This window comes from Polyergus mexicanus, unplaced genomic scaffold, assembly GCF_030449975.1.
Source record: "Polyergus mexicanus isolate NDT 795.1 unplaced genomic scaffold, iyPolMexi1.0 SCAF_7, whole genome shotgun sequence".
Taxonomy (NCBI): domain Eukaryota; kingdom Metazoa; phylum Arthropoda; class Insecta; order Hymenoptera; family Formicidae; genus Polyergus; species Polyergus mexicanus.
Genome location: NW_027223327.1, coordinates 9174465 through 9196164, shown reverse-complemented (window position 1 = coordinate 9196164; position 21700 = coordinate 9174465). Strand labels below are relative to the sequence as shown.

The window sequence follows — 21700 nt, the reverse complement described above, 5'->3', positions numbered from 1 at the left end:
ATGAACGATCGAATAGATAAATAAATAATACTGATGTTTAAATAAGTTCAGATACAGAGATTGACCTGTGTACGCATTGCGTTTCCAAAAATGGAATCGCACATGACGACGATCTCCGTTCAGAATTACGTGTACGTCATACACCCACGTACATGCCGTACCTATACATTGCGATCTTTTCACATTCGAATTCGGAAGTTGCGTAGGTGCGCTTCAGGTGTGATTCACAGTTTCTCAATTTCCAATCGCATCTTACTTGACTTGGTCAGTAATATTCATATCTGTTGAAGATATTTTTGTTTATCGATATAAAATCTAGTTCATTGAATTTTCTGTTGATCTTTCGTGGCACGGTAAAATATCAAAATTGTATATCGTTATGTTTAAAATATGTACATGTTTATGTAAACATAAACATAACATCTTCGATAAGTCACATTTCATAGATTATTAATTGTTGACATAAATGATGAACGTTGAAGATAGTTTATATAGTTTACGCGTGTAGACGTAGACTATTATTGTTTACGGGTAAGTGTCCTATCTTGTTGACAAGATACCCACCGTCTTACATGGAAATCTTTCACGTGTTTTGTATATAAGACTCACCATTTTTGTAAACTTCCACATTGACTAATGTCTCCTCGTCGTCGGTATCAGGTCCGAGGGACACCGGCGTGTATACGATAGAATCTCTCGATCTCATCTCTCGCTTTCCCACCTCAATTGGATGATGCTCTTATTTCGCAGTACATTCGACAACAGACTGTGAAATATAAAGTAAAGAGATGTATGAGAAAAAAATTTTATTTTTCTTTCAATATATAGTTTACAGATCTTAAGAAGTCTAATCTCCTTCGATAAATAAGTACTCGAGACGAAACAGATCAAAAGAACGCTCTAACAAGTAGTGCATATATCGTAATGGAATTTGCTAATGCAATAAAATCTTGTATCCGGATATAGAGTACGCAATATAATCATAAAAATTAAAATTCACGCGACTCTACCAGATGACTCGAAATGTCAGATGTAGCCAGCAACTGTAGGAATTTTCGCGGATTTTTCTTCCAACTCTTTGCTTCGCGCGCTTACCATTTTATGAATATCAAACACGATTGCGTTTCCTTTTTCTTAAATTTACAATTCTGCTTGTTTTACTACCAATCATTTGATTATTTACGATTCACATCTTAAAGAATCTGAACGCTCGACGAGTCTTTGTAACGTGAAATGTACGATGACGCGAGTGTGTGCAACGGTTCAACTATTGACTTAAGTTACTCAAAGTATAAATAGAGTGACTATAAAGAGCAAACAAACTTGACGATATCGTTATGCGATACGAACTCGATATTTTAATCACCTGGTTTTCACCGTTAAAAGCCGAGTTCAAGGTAATATTCTGCGGAATGTCAAACTGTACAATTTTATTGCAAACTAAATGCTTTCAGAAATCGAATACAGTTTTTTTTTTTTGGAGCCAATAGTCTACTTGTTTCATATTTTATAAATTTCTTTGGGCTTTCTTTTATAAAGAGATTAATAGAGATTAAAAATTTAAATTTAAATTAAATCTCTCAAAAATATAACGCGATAGAGCAATTTTGGAATCAAAGTCATATATTTTGAGCTTTAAAAAAGCTGCAAGAAATTAGATTCCTTTTCTCAGTTTTTTTCTCTTACTGTGCATTATTGACGTAATATTTTAAGGAATTTCGCGTAATACAGCTCGATATATCGATATAAATTTTTTTTTCTTTTTAATTATTTTTGAGCCCCATGGCAACCGGTTCCTCGTGGCTGCTTACGCGTGGTTCCTCCTCGAGTTCTGGACGCGGAGTTATTTCGGGAGGCACGACTGCCGCCGTCTCGACGTACCGGTAGACGCCGTCATTCTTCTGGGATTTAATCACCAGAGGAAAGATAGTCTCTGGGAATGCATCGCGTATACCGTCAGTCGATATTCTCGTTTCGCGCATTTTATTCAAATTGTCGCGGTAAAGGCGCAGCTTCCTTGAAATAGATGCGCATTTATAATGATACGAGGAAAAAAAAAATATATATATATATATAATATTTGTTGTTCGCAAGTAGTATCTGTCTACATACTTTGTCTACATTTCTGTCATATGGCGGCGGATGTAGAGTTTCATCCCGGATGGCTGTTACGGCCACGCCTTTATGTTCGCAGGGGGTCCCAGATATACTTGGAACAAAGAGGACGAAAGAGAGGGCGAGATCTTTCGGCAACCGTTGCTTAAAAGGTTTTCAAAGAAAAGCTACTGAAGAAAGTCGCGTTTCCTCCAGATCACTGTTTGCGAAAGTAAATTTATATTCCCGCATGTGGCAAAACAAGAGGACAGTATCGAACAAACTGTGTGTTTCAATGCGATCACAGTATATAATTATTTATTTAAATTTACGAGTATCTAATTATAATCTAATCTCAAGTATCTCAAGATACATTATTTCTTGAAAGGAAAAATAATTTGATCTCAGTAGAATCTTAAAAATAAGGAATTTTCATTCATTGAATTTAATTGAATTTAATTGAAAACTAAATTTCACAATTAAATTTAACAAATAAAAATACCTCACGAGCAGGTAAATTCGAAAGATCGAATCTCTCTAACAATTATATCCGGCGGAAGAACAAAAAAAAAGTTGTTCTATTCTTAGAATACGTCTCTGCCTCTCTTTCTCTCACGTCAGTCTTTTCTCTCTATTTCTGTTCTCTTTTCTCCTTTTTCATCTTATACTACAGAGTATTTTGGATCTATCGCATACTCCTACGAACGACAAAGCTCTATTTCTAAACTCTCCCAATTTTCCGCAATACAGGTTTGTGTGGTTTTTTCTTTTTTTTCTTTTTTTTTTTAAGATCAAAATATTGACCTGTGTATGCTATTGATTGCAGTCGATGCAAATCGTGCAAATGAACACATTTTAAAAAGTCGCGGGTTATAAAGGAAATTAAGTAATTGAGTCACGGAACAAAATAATTTGTATAATTACACACCACGCTAAAAGTGAGAAAAATGACGTGGGATAGTAGACGGAAGGAAATATGTTAGCATCCGTTTTACTTCAGATCCTGTCAACGGGTTCTCACATAAAGTGAAAAAAATATATGAATAAGAGGAATAGACAAAGTGACTCTTCTTCCTCTCTCTTTCTTTCTTACAAGATTAAAAATTTTAAAAGTTCATCCAATTATTGAATTCTAAAAGGCATATGTGAATTAGATAATGGGGCAAATCCACATTCAAATAGTGAGATTCTCTTGGATTTTTAACGATAAAAAAAAAAAAAAAAAAAAAAAAAAAAAATTGATCATATAATAATCTAACTCTCTTTCGAAAAATGATGATCATGACATGTTCATGACGTACGAATAATTATTGAGCGAACTTGAACTCTTACTTAACGTAAATTGACGTATTTTATGTTAATTTCGTGTTATCACAACTACGGAGAGGTTGACGACCTCGCGACAAGCTTGCGATACGTCTTGCCTTAGGTATCCTGAGTCCGGACATCTTTCGGGGAAGTTGTACCTCGACGTACCGTATGTCTCAAGTTGAACGAACTTGTCTTCCCCTAATCGGAGACGCTTCTTTCTGATTCTCTCAGCACGCGCACGTGCCATTTTACTGTCGTCGATACAAACGCAGGGGGATCTCGTATGGAGACTAAACCCTATTTACCACGTGGTTTATGCGCCCGATGATCCCAAGAGATGACGTATCTAAATCGATACCGAGATTATCCCTTAGCTATATTTGGCTTCGAACGAACAACCAAGCATTGGCGCGATTGATTTTTATTTTTCGGACCGCAATCTGATTTCTATTGAAACTCACGAATCTTAATTAAAAAAACTTGCATCGCTATCGCTTATTTTGAAATTAAAATCAATTGACGTTTCTTTTGTGTCATTTTTAAATAGTAATAAAAGATTAACGTTTCTTAAGTTTAAAAAGTTTCTGTCTATTCATTTTATACAAAATTATCTTATCAACAACCATTTCTTTTCCTTCATTTTTTAAATCTGGTCTAATTACAAAGCTGCGATAGAGAGTGTGAGATACGACGAACACGTGCGCGTGCAACCGCGTGAAGAATTAATGAATACGCGTGTTAAAATACCGAGAATATTTTCTGATTTAATTCCTTTTGCACTTTCCAATCGGCTGTTATTTTCAAATTACATACTATAATATTAAGAAGTACAGCTTAATCTGTCATACTCGTAGAATAAAAAAGATCAATATATATATATATGTCGATCTATATAAAATTAGTATAGATTAGAATTTAGAGATGTAAATAAAAAAAACTAAATGTTTTTTAAATATTTATATTAAGATCATCTCATTGAATTAAAAGCATCATTAATCATAATTTAATAAACAGAATATTCTTAGATAACGAATAGGGGGATTTAAATGACCTCCGTATATATAAATTACATAAAAGCTATATACAATCGTCGTGACAAGGATGCCGGCCTCGTGAAGAACGATCACGAGGGCCGAATATTACTCGCGCGAGGGTACAAAAGCCGAAAATGAAGCGGGAGCACGCGCGCACAGCTTTTCGGCTGCGCGCGAGAGGGTAGCTACGCGTCCCGTCTTAACGGATGACTGTTGAATGCTTGATAAAAATAGCAGCGCGATGGCGTTATACACCTTCGGATACAACCATCGGCATCAACCAAACGGAAGGAAGAGTTCCCGGTCAGAGGAAGCTCTATTTCCGGTCTAAATCCTTCCCTGTCCCCTCTACCCCTCCTCCCTTTCCCTTTTCATTCTAAGCACAATCGAAGATTTATCTTCTGTTCTCGAAACTGTCAAGTTGTTAAGAGAAATACGATATATTAAATATCTCTTATAAAATCAAGAAACTAAATTGAAAATTAATATACGCTTAATTATTTATTCATAATAATTCATTATTTACGTTAGGTTGATCGATTTGTTATTCTATGCAAATATAATTATACGCATTTGATTCTCCAACATAAATTTGATTTCCTTGAGAATATATAATATCCTGCGAACTTCGATCATCCGAGTCACGCCCTGGCATAAGTAATCGCGACTTCGAGATATCGATCGATCGTTCGATATATCCTCATATATATATATTGTATATCGACGCATTTAATGAATTCCAATTATTTTAATTATTATAGTATTACGCAATGCGCGTATCTCGTATTTTTTTTTTTATCTTTAGTTTCTTCGACTGTCAAAATTAAGATATTTTATTGTATTTGATTTTCCTTTTCACACAACTTTATCAAAAATATACATTTAAACTGAAAAAGAATTAAAACCTTTTACATTTGATATTTTCTTTGTTCCTTTAAAATTTTGAGAAAGTAAGGATTAAACAAGCTTCTCCAAGCTTTAACATTTCTCCACGTGTCTATATGAGAATCAATATATATGTATATTTATATACGTAAAATAAATTTGTGAATTTGAAAATAAAAATATATTTTTGAATTTTCCATGAATTATATACAATTGGCTATTAGAAATTGTCGCGCCCAGTGTGTCTTACCGGTGTGCCACAGCCTGGAAATAGCAGCGTCGTCGGGCCGTCGACTCCTCCCGAGATTCTCGCGTTCTGCGCGTGCACGATGACACTTTCCTTCCTTTCTTTCCCTTGGATTTCTTTGTCGCGGACGGCACCGCGTTCAAACAGGACCAAAAATCTCGTCGCCTCGCGAATATAGAACGAACAAAGACGACAATCGGAATATCCGCGAAAATTTCTCGATCGCTTGCGAATACGTTTCGAGGAGACGGTTAGGTTTTTTTTTTATTAACGATATAAATAAATAAATAAATAAATAAAAAATGTCGTCTAGAAAAAAAATTAATAAATCGTCCGGTCGGATACGCGATCAAGTTTCGCGAGCAGCTTGAGGCGAACACCCTTGTTCCCGTCAGCACTTCCGAACGAAACAGCGCGCTCCGACCGACTGCCCCGAGATACGAGAAAAAGCTCGCTCGGAGCGAGCTTCCCTCCGTCGTAGTCGTGCTTCACCCCGCTTCAAACGTTAACTGTCTGCCACTTTACTTTAGAACTGCCTGTGTGCAACCATGCCGCCTTACATCTCGTCCCTTCTAACGCATCGTGTGCTGATAAACAAATAATCCAAATAGATTAATATTATTTTAAATGTCATTAAATGTATTTTGTTATATCAATTGATTTCCGTCTCACTATTATGTATGTAAAGATATTAAATCAAAGAAATAAAAAGACTTTACAAGATATTGCATATTATATGTTACATTATATAATATATTAAAATAAATTATGAAATATCTTGTAAATTATTGAATTTTGTAATAATATCTTAATTATATTATCTTAAAACTTTTATACGCACAAAATGATTAACAAAATTCATATATGTAAAAGAAGTCATATATAATTGCATTAAAAATCTTTTTTCAAATCTTGAAAGCGTTCTCACGTTGGTTGGAACCGACGCTGTATTAATCATAGAATATCTTTCTTAAAATTCCACTAATTTTATCCGAAATAATTCTTCTGATCAACTGTTCAGCTTTTTAAATATTTCGCTGGAATAATTAAAATAAAACATTTTTATATTAATAAAATCTTTTATAATGCAATTTTTGACGGCTGCTTTTACTACTGCTTTATCTAAATCTTACAAATTATATAATTTATGTAGAGGATAAGAACTAATATATGCATTTGCGATTTATAAATATATTTGCTTGATTTTTTATCACTTTTAGATACAGGCTCAAATTATTTTCTCTTGATAGAAAATTAGCTTTAAGTTACGCTACTCATCGAATGAGAAATCCGCGGCATTATAAATGCTACTTCAAATTTAACATATTATAAGAAGCATTCGAGAGATAAATTTTATTCCAAATATTTCCGCGAAAAATATCTTGCATCTCGTTTCGGAGACGCGCTTAACGCGCATGAATTTATTAATCATGAAGGATGTATTTTGTTGAAAAGCACGTTTAGCATATATGCATGTCAACGAAGTTGTCCTTGTTTTTAAAGATCGAGCCCCATGAACCGTATTTATCATTCTTCCTTGATGCTTGCTGCTGTTGTTGTTGTTCTCTCGAAGATGTACGTTCTTCCTTGTCTTTTCTGAAATGGAGAATATTGGATGATATAATATTAGATGAATATTTTTTTTACACGATCAGACCTAAAAAACTTCCGGTTGACGTGTATCGTCAAAATCAAGATTTCGACTAATCTTAATCATACTGCTCATGATTTATTAAAAAATCATTAATAAATAAAGTCTATTATTGACGACCTATTTACTTCTTGTCCATATTAAGTAATCTTCAAAAGACCAAATTTTTTTCAATATCTTATACTAAATATTTTTACAAAACTAATCCATACAAATTAAAATTTACATTCTTATTGTTTTTAGTTAATACATGTGAATAATATACATACTTCATTTCGTGATAAGGTCCTTTAATCGCGGATCCGCTTATGTCCGTGTCTACCATTTCTTTTTTTACGAATTTTAGCTGAAAAATTTTATTCCTTTTATACCGATCTTTAGTTAAATCAATTAAAGTTGATATTAAAAGTAATCTGCATTGACAATAAGCGATCGCTTGAAGATGATTTGTTGAACTTACTCTCAAGTATTACTTCGAAATTCGGTCACCGCAAGAATTGTTGTTGATCGTTTTTATTGCTGTGAAAAATGAGAGAAAATATTTTATTTTTATTCTAGACTTATAAAAATCTGTTTTCCCGTAAAAATTTATTCGCAATTATTACGTACTTTATGGCACGTGATGTAAATGAACTAAGACTAATAATTCAAGTCGATTTCCAGTGTTCCCTCGTCGACTTCCTTTACGTGTGCCAAGATTTTTCGCCAATCTGTGAAAAAGATCCAAGAGTCATAAAAATCATGGAATATAGGAACAATTATTTTTAAAATATTTATACAATTTTTATATATCGATATAAACTTTCAAAATATATAGTAACAAAATATTATAATATGATAAAATACAATCGGGATATTCTGCTAGATACGCAAGTTAATTAGAATGTTTAAGATTTTTATGTAAGACCACAGAAATTAAAATATACGATATTACGAGCTTACTTAATTATAATTATTCATATTTAATAAATATTCAGATTCATGTAAGAGGGGGGGGGGGGGAAGAAAAAATGAATATCTGATGATGCAACTTTCTTGTTGCAACATCTTTCCTTTAAAAAAATGTTTAGAACCTTTCAGGTACATTATTACCTCATTCTTACCTTACAATATTTTTTTTTATTTGCATTTTTTTAGTATATATTTTATATATTTAGAAAAATATTAGCAAATAATATTTGTCGAACTTTTCACAATCCCGATTTCTTATTATAAGGAAAAAAGAAACAAGTGTAAAATTGCAAAAAATTAAAAAATATTTTTTAACTATATTATCGAATAATCAGGAAAAGAAATCGCGCTCTTAGAATAATCATGTCTAATTAACGAACGGACAAGTTAGAAAATAAGCTCTTCTCTTGACTAATCGGCCAACTGTAGATCCTGTTTTCTATAATTTTCCGCTCACCTGATACTAGGTAGAAATGTTGGAGAATTGCCTTGACAATCTAACAATAAGATCTTGCACCTCATGGACACATAAGTCTTCGCGGTCGCTACGAAGATTAATTTGTCTTGATAACGTACGTGCTATCGAAACTGTACGGTATTTAATACTTGTTAATCAGAGAGATCGAATAAAGTACAACCGGTTTTCTACCTGAATCACGAAATTTGGCCTCCAAAAGACTGAGGAAGACTGTTGGTTCTTCGTCGATTCTGCTGCTTTTACATAGTGACCAGTATTCCCCTTCTTCGCTCATCGATTGCCATCAGGTGGGGATATTATGGTTATTGGATATAACGATGGACACTCGTGGTTACATTCGTTTATTAAACGTTTCGTTCTCCGTAAGCTACACGTTTTAAGCTAAAAGTGATTAATAAATTACTGATTTCTCTCAGTCTATCAGAAATGATGCGCGAATATATGAACGCATTTGCAAAAAAATTAATCAATATTAAACCAACACATTTTTTTTCCTGTATTATAAATAGATGTGAATGAAAGATATGTCCTAATCTTTTTCCAGGAACAATGTTTTCTATTGTGTCATTTTATTGATTGAGGATTATCAATTTTTTTCATCGACTCTCTTCAAGTTTTTTAGAGTTGCTGACATCCATTATGACATGGAGAGGTAGCCTCTCATTTACATTAATAAGACATTTTATATGTTCGTTAATAATTCATAAAATCATTAAAAAAAGGTCTTATAATATCTCCAGTAGTCGTTTAGTTTATATCTTAATCTCCTTAACTTCTAAATACATATTGTGATATTAAAATTTACGTGGATTAGCTATGAAGTTATATAATCGTAAAATAATTGTATCTTTTTCTTGTCAGAATTTTAATAATACAAAAAGAGAGAGAACAATTAGTCTTATTAAAACATTTAGTCTTATTAAAAAACAATTATTGCATAAATGCGAATAGTGAAATTTATATTAAACTCTGTCATATAAGAAAATTAGGAAAAAATAATTTTTTTTTTTTCCAAAAAGGGCAAGTTTTTTAAACTACAAAATATTACAAATAACAAATAAAACTAGAAAAAATTTATTTGTACCAGACAATATAATATTTGTAGCAAATAAATTTTTATTTGGTGAGAAAAAAAATTATTTATTAGCAAACGAATTTTTGATTCTATTCATATTGAAATTTGAATAAAATTTTATTCTTACTTGCTAGTACCGTAGATTCAGGATATTAAAAAATAAATTTTGATTTTAAAATATTATTTCTGAGAAAGATCGATTATCGGAAGGTCATATACATATGTTGTAAATAAATTTATAAAGAATATTGCTTCTTTTTTCGATTTATTAATAATTAATCTAAACAAAACTTTTTGGATAACAAAAATGTTTAATTAAATAAAGTGTTATTTAAATAAAAGGTTATATTTGTTATTCATGAATAACGTGTACTTAAAGTTAAATTTTTACTTTTTAATAAAGATATATTTAAATATAATGTTCCTTCCTGCCTCTTAATTCTATTTGGAAAAAAAAAAAACCGAATATAATCACATAAAAATTGTTTCGTGGGCGGGAAGAAATGTCATCGGAAATGTGTTCCTCGAAAATCTCCAACGCTCTTTCTCTATAAAATCACGATTGGCAGCAATATAAAAACAAGAGGCAACGTATCCGTAGTCAATGATCTAAAAACACGGGTTGGGTTCACGTGACAATGTTAAAAATACATTTTAACGCTCGCGATCCAACGATGCAGGATCCTCAGAGACACATTCACTTCCGTCACTGTATTTTCGCGAGAACGATTTATGTCGCATAGATTCTTAGGAGATATCTCCTCTCTTTTATTTTCCAACCTTTTTTTTTTATAACTCTCGGCAAAACTTTCTGAGGATAGCGTAAAGATATTTTTATCCTATTGTACGCAGCACGAATGCGTATCATGGGAAAAGTATATCATCGTTATTTCGAAAAAAACAAAGCCAGAATTTTTTTAAAGAAAAAACATTTTGTGGAGAAACCATTGTATCTGTTAAATTAACTTTATAATTAAGAATAGGCAATTATAAAAAAAATATCGAAATCAAAAATCTTTCTAGAAATTCCTAGATCTTTTGAAATAATATCTCTATTTCTCAGCGATTAAGTATTGCATTTGATCTGAGCTCATATAAACAAACACTTAGACCATTTATTAATAGTTCACTCATTAAAAGTCTATGATTTATTGCCAATTTATATGCCGGATCGACACTGATCGATTTCGAAAAATCCTAAAGTTCGAAAGTTCTCTTATGACTGTTTGATAAATTATATAAAAATAGCAAAGTATTTTTTTATAATATTATATTATTCTACATATAAAAAAATTTTTTTTTCTTGATCTTTACTACGTTTCTGTTCTTAGTGAGTACGTCAGTTATGGGTCGATATTTCATTCCATTAAAATAAAGAAAAATATTTATTTTTATTTTTATATACGTTCATATAATTCTGTTACTTTGTCATTCACTATGTAATAAATGTCTCTCTTGGTCATTCCATCGAATCGCGAGTTTGAGTTGGATGTTTTTTAGCGGAAGATAATGCGAAAATAAAACGCGCTTAAACCGGATATCGTGTGAAAATAATTTTTATTGCAGAACTCAATGGCTTTGCACGCGTAATATACTTTTTATTTTACAAAGTAGTCATGTTAGTGCCGTGCCCACTGAGCAGAATAAATTAAACTCGGGAGGGAAATAAAAATCGGTCTGTGTAGCTTAAGGTAAACTAGAATCTGATGCAATATCGATTCCCCGTGTCGTCAGAACGCACATCGCGTTGCAAAATTCCTCCTTATCATGTATGGAAAGATTCAACGGAAGAAAGTAGAATGTGTACAAATATCGAATCCGAATGAAAGCACATCGTGTACAAAATTTGATTCATTGTAGATAGCAAAGAATTAAGCACGATATTCAAAAATTGAAATATTAGCATTATTAGTATCTTTTATAAATCCTTTATTTTATCTGCGCGCGCATGTCAATTTCTTCATCACAATTAAGAATTGAAAAAAATGTATATAATTTAATTGTTTATTTTAGTTTTATAGAGTTTATAATTTTTTTTTCCTATAAAATTTATTATATAAAAACATTAAAAGAACTACTAACAAGATTATAAAGTAACATAAGGTAATGTTAATAAATGAAAACATTATATAAATAAAGGATAAAATCCATATAAAATAACTTTATTTATACAGAAAACAATGTTATAATATTATAAATTTTATGTAAATATAAATCGAGATGGATCATTATAGAATATATTGTAATTATATTCACTTAATCATATAATTATGCATAATATATACAATAAGAGAACTTAGCACAATACTTGTCTAGCTAGCTGAAACACTACAACTTTTTGCAGGAGTCAAATTAATCAAATTATTTGAATTTTCAACTAATTCAGTAATACTAATTCTACCACGTTGTCGTACAAACTTGACAACAGATTGAAGTTCATCCTTCGAAATATAAATAAACTTGCCTCTATCGTCAATTACTCCTGTTAAATTACCATTTGCCTGCAATTCTTGAATTCTTTCTACCACACTAGCTGTCTTTAAACCAAAATGTGCAGCCAAGTCTTCTAAGATCAGCACTTTATTCTGCTTTATATATGTGAGAAATTCTTGCAATAAGTTTTCTTCATATTCTTTGTTTTCTTGTTCGTAACCTTCTTCTTCAATGTTAAAAGCTTCTTTCATCTTTATATATTCTTCGTACTCCTTCTTTTCTTTCTCCTCTCTAGCTTTTTTCTCTACTTCCTCTAATCGCAGTTCCTCCGCGCGTTCTTTCTCAGCTTGCTTGTCCCTCTCTTCTTGTAAAAGTTGATCTCGTTTTTTACGCTCTTCTCTATCTCGTTCAGCTGCCTCTCTCTGAAGCTTTTTCTCAGCTTTAGCTGCTAGCTTTGCCCGTTTTTTAGTTCCTACCTTGTGATCTGGTAATTCTATTTTGTCATCTGCATCGTCATTATCTTCGTCGACTTGTCTATTGTCTTCTTCATGTGATTGATAATTAGTATTTCCTTGCATACGATGCCTAACATTTCTTACACCAGCTGCTCTTCTTATCGGCCGACCTTGTACCACAGCATCTTGAGCATTAACGCGTATTTCTTGGATACCTATAAGATAAAACTGGTTTGTTTATTGGTTGACATATGGTAATAATTTTTCTTTAACAAATTCTTGACAAATCGTTGACTTAAGTTAATTTGATTTACTTTTTCGTAAACAATATAAATCATATCGATTCGACATAAATTAACAATCATTCGACTGACAAAAAGAAATTGTTTCAAAATCAGTCTGAAGAGGTTAAATGACAGGAGTATGTATTACGAGAAAAATATGGTTTTAAACATAAACGTAAAGCAATTTTTGACTCCCAAAGAAAGCTATCGCTAAATGAGAATATACCTTTGGATCTGCGTTGTAGGAAAACGATACATATGACAATTAATACAATGATTGTCGATGCGATAAATATCAACAGATTCACATCCATTTCGGCAAATTACGATTCCAACGATTGAAAATTGAAATTTCATCAATCGGAAAAGAGAAATTCTCGGTGTTTTTGTCTTGATTAGCCAAATTTCGATTTTTAATTTTTAATTTTTGATTTTTTCCACACGTAGCTTGTCCAAGACAAACTTGACAGCGCGCCAGCTGCCAGCTGATTGTCGGAAGTCGGAAGTATCGATAATAGAAGTTTAACCGATGGCGCCACCACTAGTCTACCAATGCCCGCCCGCATTGTTAAGTCTGTTCTTTACAGCTGAACTGGCTGCACTAGTTCAGAGCCCATCCTTCTTCTTCTAATGGGGAGAAAAAAAGATAAACTCTGAACCAGTGCAGCCAATTTAGCTGCAAAGAACAGACCAATTTTCTCACCAAAAGTGTGACGTGTGTGTTCCGTCTGGTATGCATACGATCATTTATTCGTGATTTGATATTTTGTCATCGATATTGTATTGTGTTGTACGAAACATGTTAAAACACGGGAGTATCTTCATCATTTTTTTATGCTTTCTTAAGTTCGGGACCGGTTTGTATTTCCACATTGGCGAAACGGAGCGAAAATGTTTCATCGAAGAGATCCCCGATGATACTACAGTCTTAGGTGAAGTTCAATGCTAAAATATTTCGTTAATATATTTTCAGAAAATAGAATTCTTCGACAAGAATCTTATTTCAATTCGTTACCGCACATGCATAAATATATGTGAATTATATACTGTAAGATGCAATCAGAAAAGATGCAGATGGCATCTTTTCTGATTGCTTAATTATTTTTTAGAGATGTTAAAAATTCTATTTTACATTTTATTTTGTCTTTGCAGTCAATTACAAAGTGGAACTTTATGATCCAAAAAGCGGTGGTTACATGCCGAGTACTCCTGGTATTGGTATGCACGTTCATGTAAGAGATCCTGACGACAAACCTATGGTCTCAAGAGTTTATAGTGCCGGAGGTCGAATTTCCTTTACGTCACACACACCGGGAGAACATGTTATCTGCTTATACTCGAACAGTACTGCATGGTTTAGTGGATCTCAATTGGTAAAGCATATATGCTGTTTATATTTATTATTATACTGAACTAAAAAGTAAAAAAATTGGAAAAGTAAGATGAAAAATAGATTGCAAATTAAATGATGTAATTAAATTATTTTTATTCGCAGAGAGTACATCTGGATATTCAAGTAGGAGAACATGCAATTGATTATGCCAATGTAGCACAGAAGGAAAAGCTATCAGAGCTTCAGTTAAGAATACGCCAACTTTTGGATCAAGTCGGACAAATAACCAAAGAACAAAATTATCAGAGGGTACGAGACAAATTGCACAGTTTCTATAAAACAAAGTCTTATATAATATAAAAGAAAATAATATAAATGGATTTATACATATATATATTTTCTAGTATCGGGAGGAGCGCTTTAGGCAGACCTCGGAAAGCACTCATCGCCGCGTATTTTGGTGGTCTTTGACTCAAACTGTAGTTGTCCTAATTATGGGTGCATGGCAAATGAAGCATCTGAAGAGTTTCTTTGAAGCAAAGAAACTAGTTTAATTGTTGCAGTAAAACATTAACTTTAACAAGCAAAATATCATTGTTTATTATTTGTAGCTTCAGACAATTTCCATCAACATTTTTTCAGCAGATCTCTTGTCAATACTATATTTATATGAAATTGTTAGTTATCTCGACATTTGATAATATGTAATAAAGTCATAAGAATGAAAAAACATAATATATAATAAAAATATCTGAAATAATAAATAACACACTATAACTATAATAAGAATATCTTAAATAATACATATTACTTTCCCTTGCTATGAAATTTTATTATTTTTCTTCCTTTGATACATTAAAATTCTTGTATTGAATACCTATCAACATATTTTCCATACATTTAATGCTATATTAAAATAACAATTGTTCATGGACTATATGTATGTATAATAATACATTTTAAGGATTATAACAAACAAATGTATTGTACTAGAACAACACTGCGCGCGCGCTTTTATTTATGGACATTTTCCAATTTTTTTAACTTTTCTTTCCTAACTGTAATTTTTTCTTTCACAAATTGTCAAACTGTCAAAATTCGCATGATTTGACAATTGCAAATAACACGAATGAAGCAAGTCGCAGCGCACAAGCGAGACAGCCAATCAGCATCGCGGAAAAGAGGCTTCAACGCTTCGATATATTCGAGTTGGAGGTTTCAAGTTTCAAGCCTTTTTTTAGAAAGGGACTAGCACAACATAACTTAAAATAAAGGCAAACGTTCGGTCTAGATATACTATGTCTATGGTCGCACGTGTGCGTATGGCGTGGTATGACATTTCATACAAATTGCTAAAGCTGATTTCGGACGTATTTTCGATAAATTTTGGAAAAAGATGCTACAGTGCGGAGTCTGCGGTTGCACCGATTTTTATATAGCATCTGGTTATTCCTTTTGCTCAACATGTCAAACGCAAAACCAGGTAAGCTCGAAAAGAAATACGTGTTTTGTGAAGGAACATGTTACTAATAAGACATCTGTTTAGGAAGCCGGAGAAGAGGTGGAACTAGAATTGCCTATGGATAATAATACGAGGTTGCGGAAAACAAAAATCCGTCGTGTAAAAAGTGACAAAACAGGTTTGCTTTTTTCATTCCAAAAGAATAATTTGCATAACAGATTATAATATATAAAAACAAACAAATTTCAATCAGTGTAATCTGATATTTCTTTCTATGTAGATGAGGAATTTGGATGGACATCGTGGGAATTATATAATTTTGTCTTAATTGGATTGACAAATGAGCTTATTGAACTTGGTGCATCAGCTGATATAAAAATAACGGTGTTACAACTGTGGGCACGATATCTAGGGAAATTAGAAATAGCTTTCATATCTAAAAACAAGAAACTAGTACCAAAACTAGCTAGAAGATATAAGAAAAGGTTGTTTTCAAGTTTATTTTATTTATATAAGCTATTTGTTAAATTATAAATATAAAAGAGTTAATCAGAATTTATATTTTTGTTATTTTATATATATTCTGTGTTCAAATGCTTAAAATTTTTGAAAGAAAAATTTAAACAGTCTGCTAACTTAATGCTATTAAGAATAGCGAATTGTGATGTGGTTTTTTTTATAGGGATGCCGAAATTATATATGGCAAGGTTTTGTCACAAAAGAGAGTTAAGAAACGGAGAAAAGTTGAAAGTAATGTAACAGATTCTGCAATTTCCACCTGTTTAAGTGAAGAGATTTCCTTCAAAGAATTAAATAGGAATAAAGTATGATTTAACATATATATTTGATTTGTAAAATTTAATTTTTGAGAATAGATTATAAATATAATGTTTTCTCTACAGAAACTTATGATTACTGCAGATTATGATAGATTTATGCAGTCGCAAATGAGTTCAGAAGGAGATACGCTGAGTACATTTAACCAAAGTGTATATAGCATACAGTCTAGTACACATACACAACACACAAAACAATCTGTTGAAAATATTAGGTAAAAGGAAACATGAATAATCATACACAAGAATTGAAGTATACAATATTATGATTGCATTCTCCAATATTCTTTGATATTTTTTTCTATTACAGAATACGGTTCGATCCTTATGCTAAGGATGAAACAAAAAGAATAAAAGAAATGGCAAAGAAAATACCAAGACACAAACGCAAAAAATATAAGCATAATCATGTAACAACTCAGTACAAAACAGGACCAGAATTAATTACACCCATGAAATTGTGGGCAATTTTGTATTTAGCTCTAAGGATTCATAATCAGGATATACATTTAGGTGACATGTTAAGGTAGAGTTTGTGTGTGGATAATTATAAATGTATCTATTATTTTGTACATCTTTCAACATATTTCTTTTGCAGATATGGGAGAGAAGGACATTTATCTTATTACAAATTAGATCGATTGATACCTCCTGAAGTGGCTTTAACAAGAAATGATGTAAATTTCTTATCGCGAGCTGCGGACATAACACATAAGGGGATGAGAAGAATAATTGGAAGAATGGCGAAATTTCTTGGAGTCACGACAATAATTTGTCCCGATTTTTTACCGCTTATCAATCGATATTGCAGTGAATTGAATTTACCAAGTATGTCTATCTAAATATCTTAATTTTATATGCGTATAGAAAATACATAAAAAGAAAAAACATATTTTTAGGAGGTATATCGTTATACACGGAAAGATTAATAGCTTTATCTCCGCCAAAAATGAAGTTTGACAAAAAGTCCTGTATTCCCAATTATGAAGGCCGTGTCATGGCATTTATTATTGTAATATTGAAAACATTATTGAGTCTAGATGGCATTACGGAATATGAAATCAGTAATGTTGCTGACAAGATTAATAGGTATGTATCAAATTGAGTTTCATAATGATAAAAAGGCAATTTTTAAAACATATTCTTCACATATTATTCTCAAATAAATTTAGGATAGTTTATCAGTTTATTAATAGCAGCTGAATCTTAAGGAATAGTCTCAATGGTGAAAACATTTTTAGATTTATTACATTATAATATAATAATTTTATTATTATATTATTTGGTTTACTTGATACGTTTTATATACATAAAAAATTGTCATTATATGAATGAATGATGCACATATACATATAAATGGATATAATGGATAAGAGGGGATAAATCATTATAACAATTGAATATATATATATATATATATATATATATAATAACATGTTAATTGAGAATGTAGTTGATTATAATAATGTTATCAATTATATATTAAATTTCTAAAAATTTCATGTAAACTTAAAAATTATTTTGTGGTTATATCCATTGAAATTTTTTGACAAACTATGTTAAATTTAGATTAAAAATGTGAATTAAGAATAATGCAGTGTCAATGTGAAGATTTTAATGCTCCATGTCTATTAGTACATGGTAGTACTGAAAATTTTGATGATGGGCTAATCGTTGAAAAAATGATAAGTTGTAAAAAAGCAGCATCTGCTGGATATCAAAGTCTGTTAAGTGGTGCAAATTCTATAAAAGCTGTAGAGACTGCATTGTGGTGGTTAGAATGTGATGAATTCTTCAATTGTGGTTATGGGTCGGTTTTAAATAATATAGGTATACAAATGTAAATAGCTGTGACTTCCAATACAGTCAAATATGATACTTATATTGCACTGTGCTTGATTGTTAGGAAATATACAAATGGATGCATGCATAATAGATGGCTTTAAGTTAGAGTGTGGATCTGTGGCAGCAGTGTCAGATATAGAGCATCCAATATCGCTTGCTAGATATGTTCTCGATAATTTTCCCAACTCTATCATAGTAGGGGAAGGTGCAAGAAAATTAGCAGAAAGTGCGAAATTAAATTTGTTATCTAAGGAAAATATGATCGCACCCACAGCATGTTTAGCTCATAAATTAGAAGAAACGGACAATTGCGATGTTAATCTGGATATTGGAGATCATTGTTATGCAAAACTATTAGAAAGTAACATATGCATACAATATCTGAGAGAAAAAATCGTTTTCTAATATTCTCTCTAATTTTATAAGAGTCTGATAAAATTTTCGCGCAAATACAGATTATGGAAGCACTGTTGGCTGCATAGCTTATGATGGACATACTATTGCTGCAGGAATTACAAGTGGTGGTTCTAATGGAAAATTAGTGGGCAGTGTAGGCGATTCTTCTATACTGGGTTGCAGCATATATGCTAATAGAAATGTAGGATGTTCATTAACAGGTCATGGAGAATCTATTGCAAAATTTGGATTATCAAGAATTATCGCGAGCGATGCCGAAAAAGGATATTCCCCATGGAAAGCTTTGAAAAGAAATCTTGATTATACATTAAATAGATATAATTATATTGTCGGTGGCATTGTATTTAAGAAATCTGGTGAATGGAACGTATATTTTACTTCTCATAGAATGCCCTATGCTGTAATTATGAACAATTGTATGACATTCGGTACATCTTTAAATGACGAAAAGGTGGAAAAATATACCGAATATCGGAAACATTTTTCATGCGATTGCAAATTCCCTCTTGTAAATAATTTGATCGGAATATAGCACTCTTTCTCCAATTTCTGAGATCTGTTATGCCATCTTGTATCTTGATATAATGTATTTTTCTTTATTTCAGTGTAATTAATGATGAAGGTATTTGCGATACAAAACTATTTAGTTTTCGAGAGTGGCAGAGGTATATTGAATGTAGAAAAGCTGTCTTAGCCAATGCGCACTTTCCCACCAAGTTAAAATATAGTCCGCATATACCCGACGTAAATAGTTTATATATCAAATTTTTGGAGACCGTTGATTCCAAAGTAGATAGGGAAGAACCTGAGATAAGTACGCACAAGCATCTAATACCGCGTGAATTGGTTCACGCAATGAGACAGTGTATCACTGATATAAGCCACATCGATTTACCAATAAATGAGGTGAACGAATTTTCTCCTTCATTAACGGCGCATCACTCGTATCTTCAACAATTGTTAGAACATCCATTATATGATTTACCAAGTATACTCCGAAATGGCTTTTTTTCCACAAAAATTGGATACATGACAAAACCAGAATTGTAAGTATTGTACCATACACATAGAAATTGTTATAAAATATTATAAATAAATATAATGTATTATATTTCTTGTCTTTTATTTTAGCATTAGCAAATTGACTTCAAATTACAATATGCAAATAAATTTCATTGATTCAAATTTGCATTTCATTGAAAAAACTGTACCACTTTTTGAACAAACAAAAATGGCTAATATAAAAGATTTGCAGGACAATACAGCAATACAGGATTTTTTGGAGGAAGATATTGAGAAAAAAGAAGATTTCACCGATTATTTACATAAAAAAATGATTTGTTGTCTTAAAATTGATGGAAAGAAAAGACAGTATTATGATAATATTCGGAATTCAGTTATAAAGGATCTCCCATTAGCGTCAGATGAATTTATATTCAACGAAACTCTACCGAATGGCAAATTATTAATCCAAGACACTAACGACAATAAAAATGAGGATGATGATGATAATGATGCATGTTTAAAAGACTTTGTCCCCGAGGAAACGGCATTATTATTATCCAAATTTTGTAAAGAGTATGATATAAATCTTTCAAGTACAGAAAAAAGAGCTGTATTTAAAAATTTAAACCAGATCAAGAAACAGAAGCGTAAACTTTTTAGAAATGCACATGGCAAATTTGTGAAGCAAAATATCGAAAATCCAAACAAAGATAATTCTTATACAGAAGAATCTGAAATTATTTCAAGAGAAAATTTGGGAATCGAGAATATACTATCAAACATTTCCGATATCTTAGATTTAAGTATCAACGCACCTATTTTTGATGATCTCATGAAAAATGAAATTGAATATGATATAAATGATCAGTTGGAGAATAGTTGTAAAGAGTCAACAATTGATGATACTATTTTTACATTAGATGACAACGCTCTTAGATTGTTCAGACCATTTAAAGATTATTGGATGTATCATTGCAATTTTAGCCGCGTGAAGACCAAGAATTTTGAATTATTCGAGAAAATGCTGCCAAGGAGTTTTCGATGGTTATTAAATGAATGCGCGGATATCATCGAAATGTCAGCGGAAGATCTTTATGAAGAAGTATGTCTTGTTGAAGCTTATTATGCTTACTTCTCGGAGCAATCTAAGTATGCACCGAGTACAAATGCCGAAAACAGCAACAACAAAGCGTATATTAACGCAATTTTGAAAAAATGGTAAAGCAAAGTAACGAAAATTATTATCGATTTAACTGATACAATTTAAATTTAAATTGATATTATAATTATATATCAATACTAAAGATTATTGATAATATTTTTCAAGATATATTTAAGGTGTAATTAAAAGCCTTTGTATATTTTAAGGATGAGTTTCACCCAAAAATAAATAGAAAATTATGTTTTGAATCCTTTTTATATAATTTTTGTATTGTTAAAATAGATTTAAAATATATTAAAATATATAATATTTCATCATTTATAAATAAATTATATTTCATCAATGATTATTTTCTAGATCCGCATTACTATTTAGATTTTAATTAACGCGGAATAATTTTACAATGTCAACTTCTTTTTTATATCACAACTCATATGTATATATATATATATATATATTTTTTTTTTTTTTTTTTTTTTTTTTTTAAGGTAAATATAATCAAAGCGGAAAATTAATTTAAAATACACGTCATATATAATTTCTGTCATAATTTTTGACCGATTTTGGGTTTCCTCTCACACAGACAGGAACCAGTACTCATAATCGCAAAAAAAAGAACTATATATTATATCTGTTCTGATCTGAGACGCGCCAGTATCAAGAACTGTCACTACTGTCAGCGACTGTTGCATTCGGCGAAGGGCCACATGCATCTCGCTTCATCATACGGGTATTAAAAATC

At 31.4% G+C, this 21700-nt stretch overlaps 4 protein-coding genes and 1 long non-coding RNA gene across 8 annotated transcripts in view; 2 read left to right on the top strand and 3 right to left on the bottom strand.

The window, feature by feature from the left end:
• The window catches only part of Rols (rolling pebbles), a 33062-nt gene extending 27284 nt beyond the window's left edge, over nt 1-5778 (bottom strand). For all 3 annotated transcript variants that reach the window (XM_070299279.1, XM_070299284.1, XM_070299281.1), the window contains exons 1-2: nt 5575-5778; nt 610-766 (exon numbers count right to left, since the gene is read on the bottom strand). In XM_070299279.1, the coding sequence (XP_070155380.1) occupies nt 610-706 (97 nt within the window). In that variant the 5' untranslated portion in view covers nt 707-766; nt 5575-5778. The remainder of the gene's footprint in view (nt 1-609; nt 767-5574) is intronic.
• Nucleotides 5779-6746: 968 nt separating this feature from the next.
• On the bottom strand, nt 6747-7744 carry LOC138934742 (uncharacterized). The gene is made up of 3 exons (XR_011447175.1): nt 7683-7744; nt 7492-7568; nt 6747-7167 (listed from the first exon to the last, which is right to left on the bottom strand). It is a non-coding gene; the product is annotated as an uncharacterized lncRNA (long non-coding RNA).
• A 4116-nt stretch (nt 7745-11860) lies between these two features.
• On the bottom strand, nt 11861-13399 carry Ddrgk1 (DDRGK domain containing 1). The gene is made up of 2 exons (XM_070298977.1): nt 13125-13399; nt 11861-12829 (listed from the first exon to the last, which is right to left on the bottom strand). The coding sequence occupies exons 1-2, from the start codon at nt 13210-13212 to the stop codon at nt 12039-12041; spliced, it is 879 nt and encodes a 292-aa protein (XP_070155078.1). The 5' UTR covers nt 13213-13399; the 3' UTR covers nt 11861-12038.
• Nucleotides 13400-13592: 193 nt separating this feature from the next.
• Eca (transmembrane p24 trafficking protein eclair) lies at nt 13593-14993 on the top strand. Its single transcript, XM_070298978.1, has 4 exons — nt 13593-13830; nt 14051-14271; nt 14394-14540; nt 14636-14993. Exons 1-4 carry the CDS (start codon nt 13698-13700, stop codon nt 14783-14785), a joined length of 651 nt encoding a protein of 216 aa, XP_070155079.1. The 5' UTR covers nt 13593-13697; the 3' UTR covers nt 14786-14993.
• A 538-nt stretch (nt 14994-15531) lies between these two features.
• Nucleotides 15532-21195, top strand: Taf1b (TATA box-binding protein-associated factor RNA polymerase I subunit B). 2 transcript variants are annotated; one of them, XM_070299018.1, is made up of 10 exons: nt 15532-15714; nt 15782-15871; nt 15974-16178; nt 16376-16517; nt 16596-16744; nt 16840-17055; nt 17128-17357; nt 17429-17618; nt 19397-19837; nt 19923-21195. In XM_070299018.1, the coding sequence occupies exons 1-10, from the start codon at nt 15696-15698 to the stop codon at nt 21016-21018; spliced, it is 2778 nt and encodes a 925-aa protein (XP_070155119.1). In that variant the 5' UTR covers nt 15532-15695; the 3' UTR covers nt 21019-21195. The 2 variants fall into 2 exon arrangements, with proteins under 2 accessions (XP_070155119.1, XP_070155117.1); XM_070299016.1 differs by having other exon boundaries at nt 15778-15871.
• The last annotated feature ends 505 nt before the right edge of the window (nt 21196-21700 follow it).

Bases quoted from the DNA above. Each gene is read 5' to 3' on its own strand.
- Ddrgk1 (XM_070298977.1), bottom strand. From the start codon at position 13,212: ATGGATGTGAATCTGTTGATATTTATCGCATCGACAATCATTGTATTA. The intron at 12,830-13,124 runs GTATATTCTCAT...TTTATCTTATAG, and splicing joins CCTACAACGCAGATCCAAAG to GTATCCAAGAAATACGCGTT.
- Eca (XM_070298978.1), top strand. From the start codon at position 13,698: ATGTTAAAACACGGGAGTATCTTCATCATTTTTTTATGCTTTCTTAAG. The intron at 14,272-14,393 runs GTAAAGCATATA...TTTTATTCGCAG, and splicing joins GGTTTAGTGGATCTCAATTG to AGAGTACATCTGGATATTCA. The intron at 14,541-14,635 runs GTACGAGACAAA...TATATTTTCTAG, and splicing joins AAGAACAAAATTATCAGAGG to TATCGGGAGGAGCGCTTTAG.
- Taf1b (XM_070299016.1), top strand. From the start codon at position 15,628: ATGCTACAGTGCGGAGTCTGCGGTTGCACCGATTTTTATATAGCATCT. The intron at 15,715-15,777 runs GTAAGCTCGAAA...ACATCTGTTTAG, and splicing joins CATGTCAAACGCAAAACCAG to GAAGCCGGAGAAGAGGTGGA. The intron at 16,179-16,375 runs GTTGTTTTCAAG...TTTTTTTTATAG, and splicing joins GCTAGAAGATATAAGAAAAG to GGATGCCGAAATTATATATG.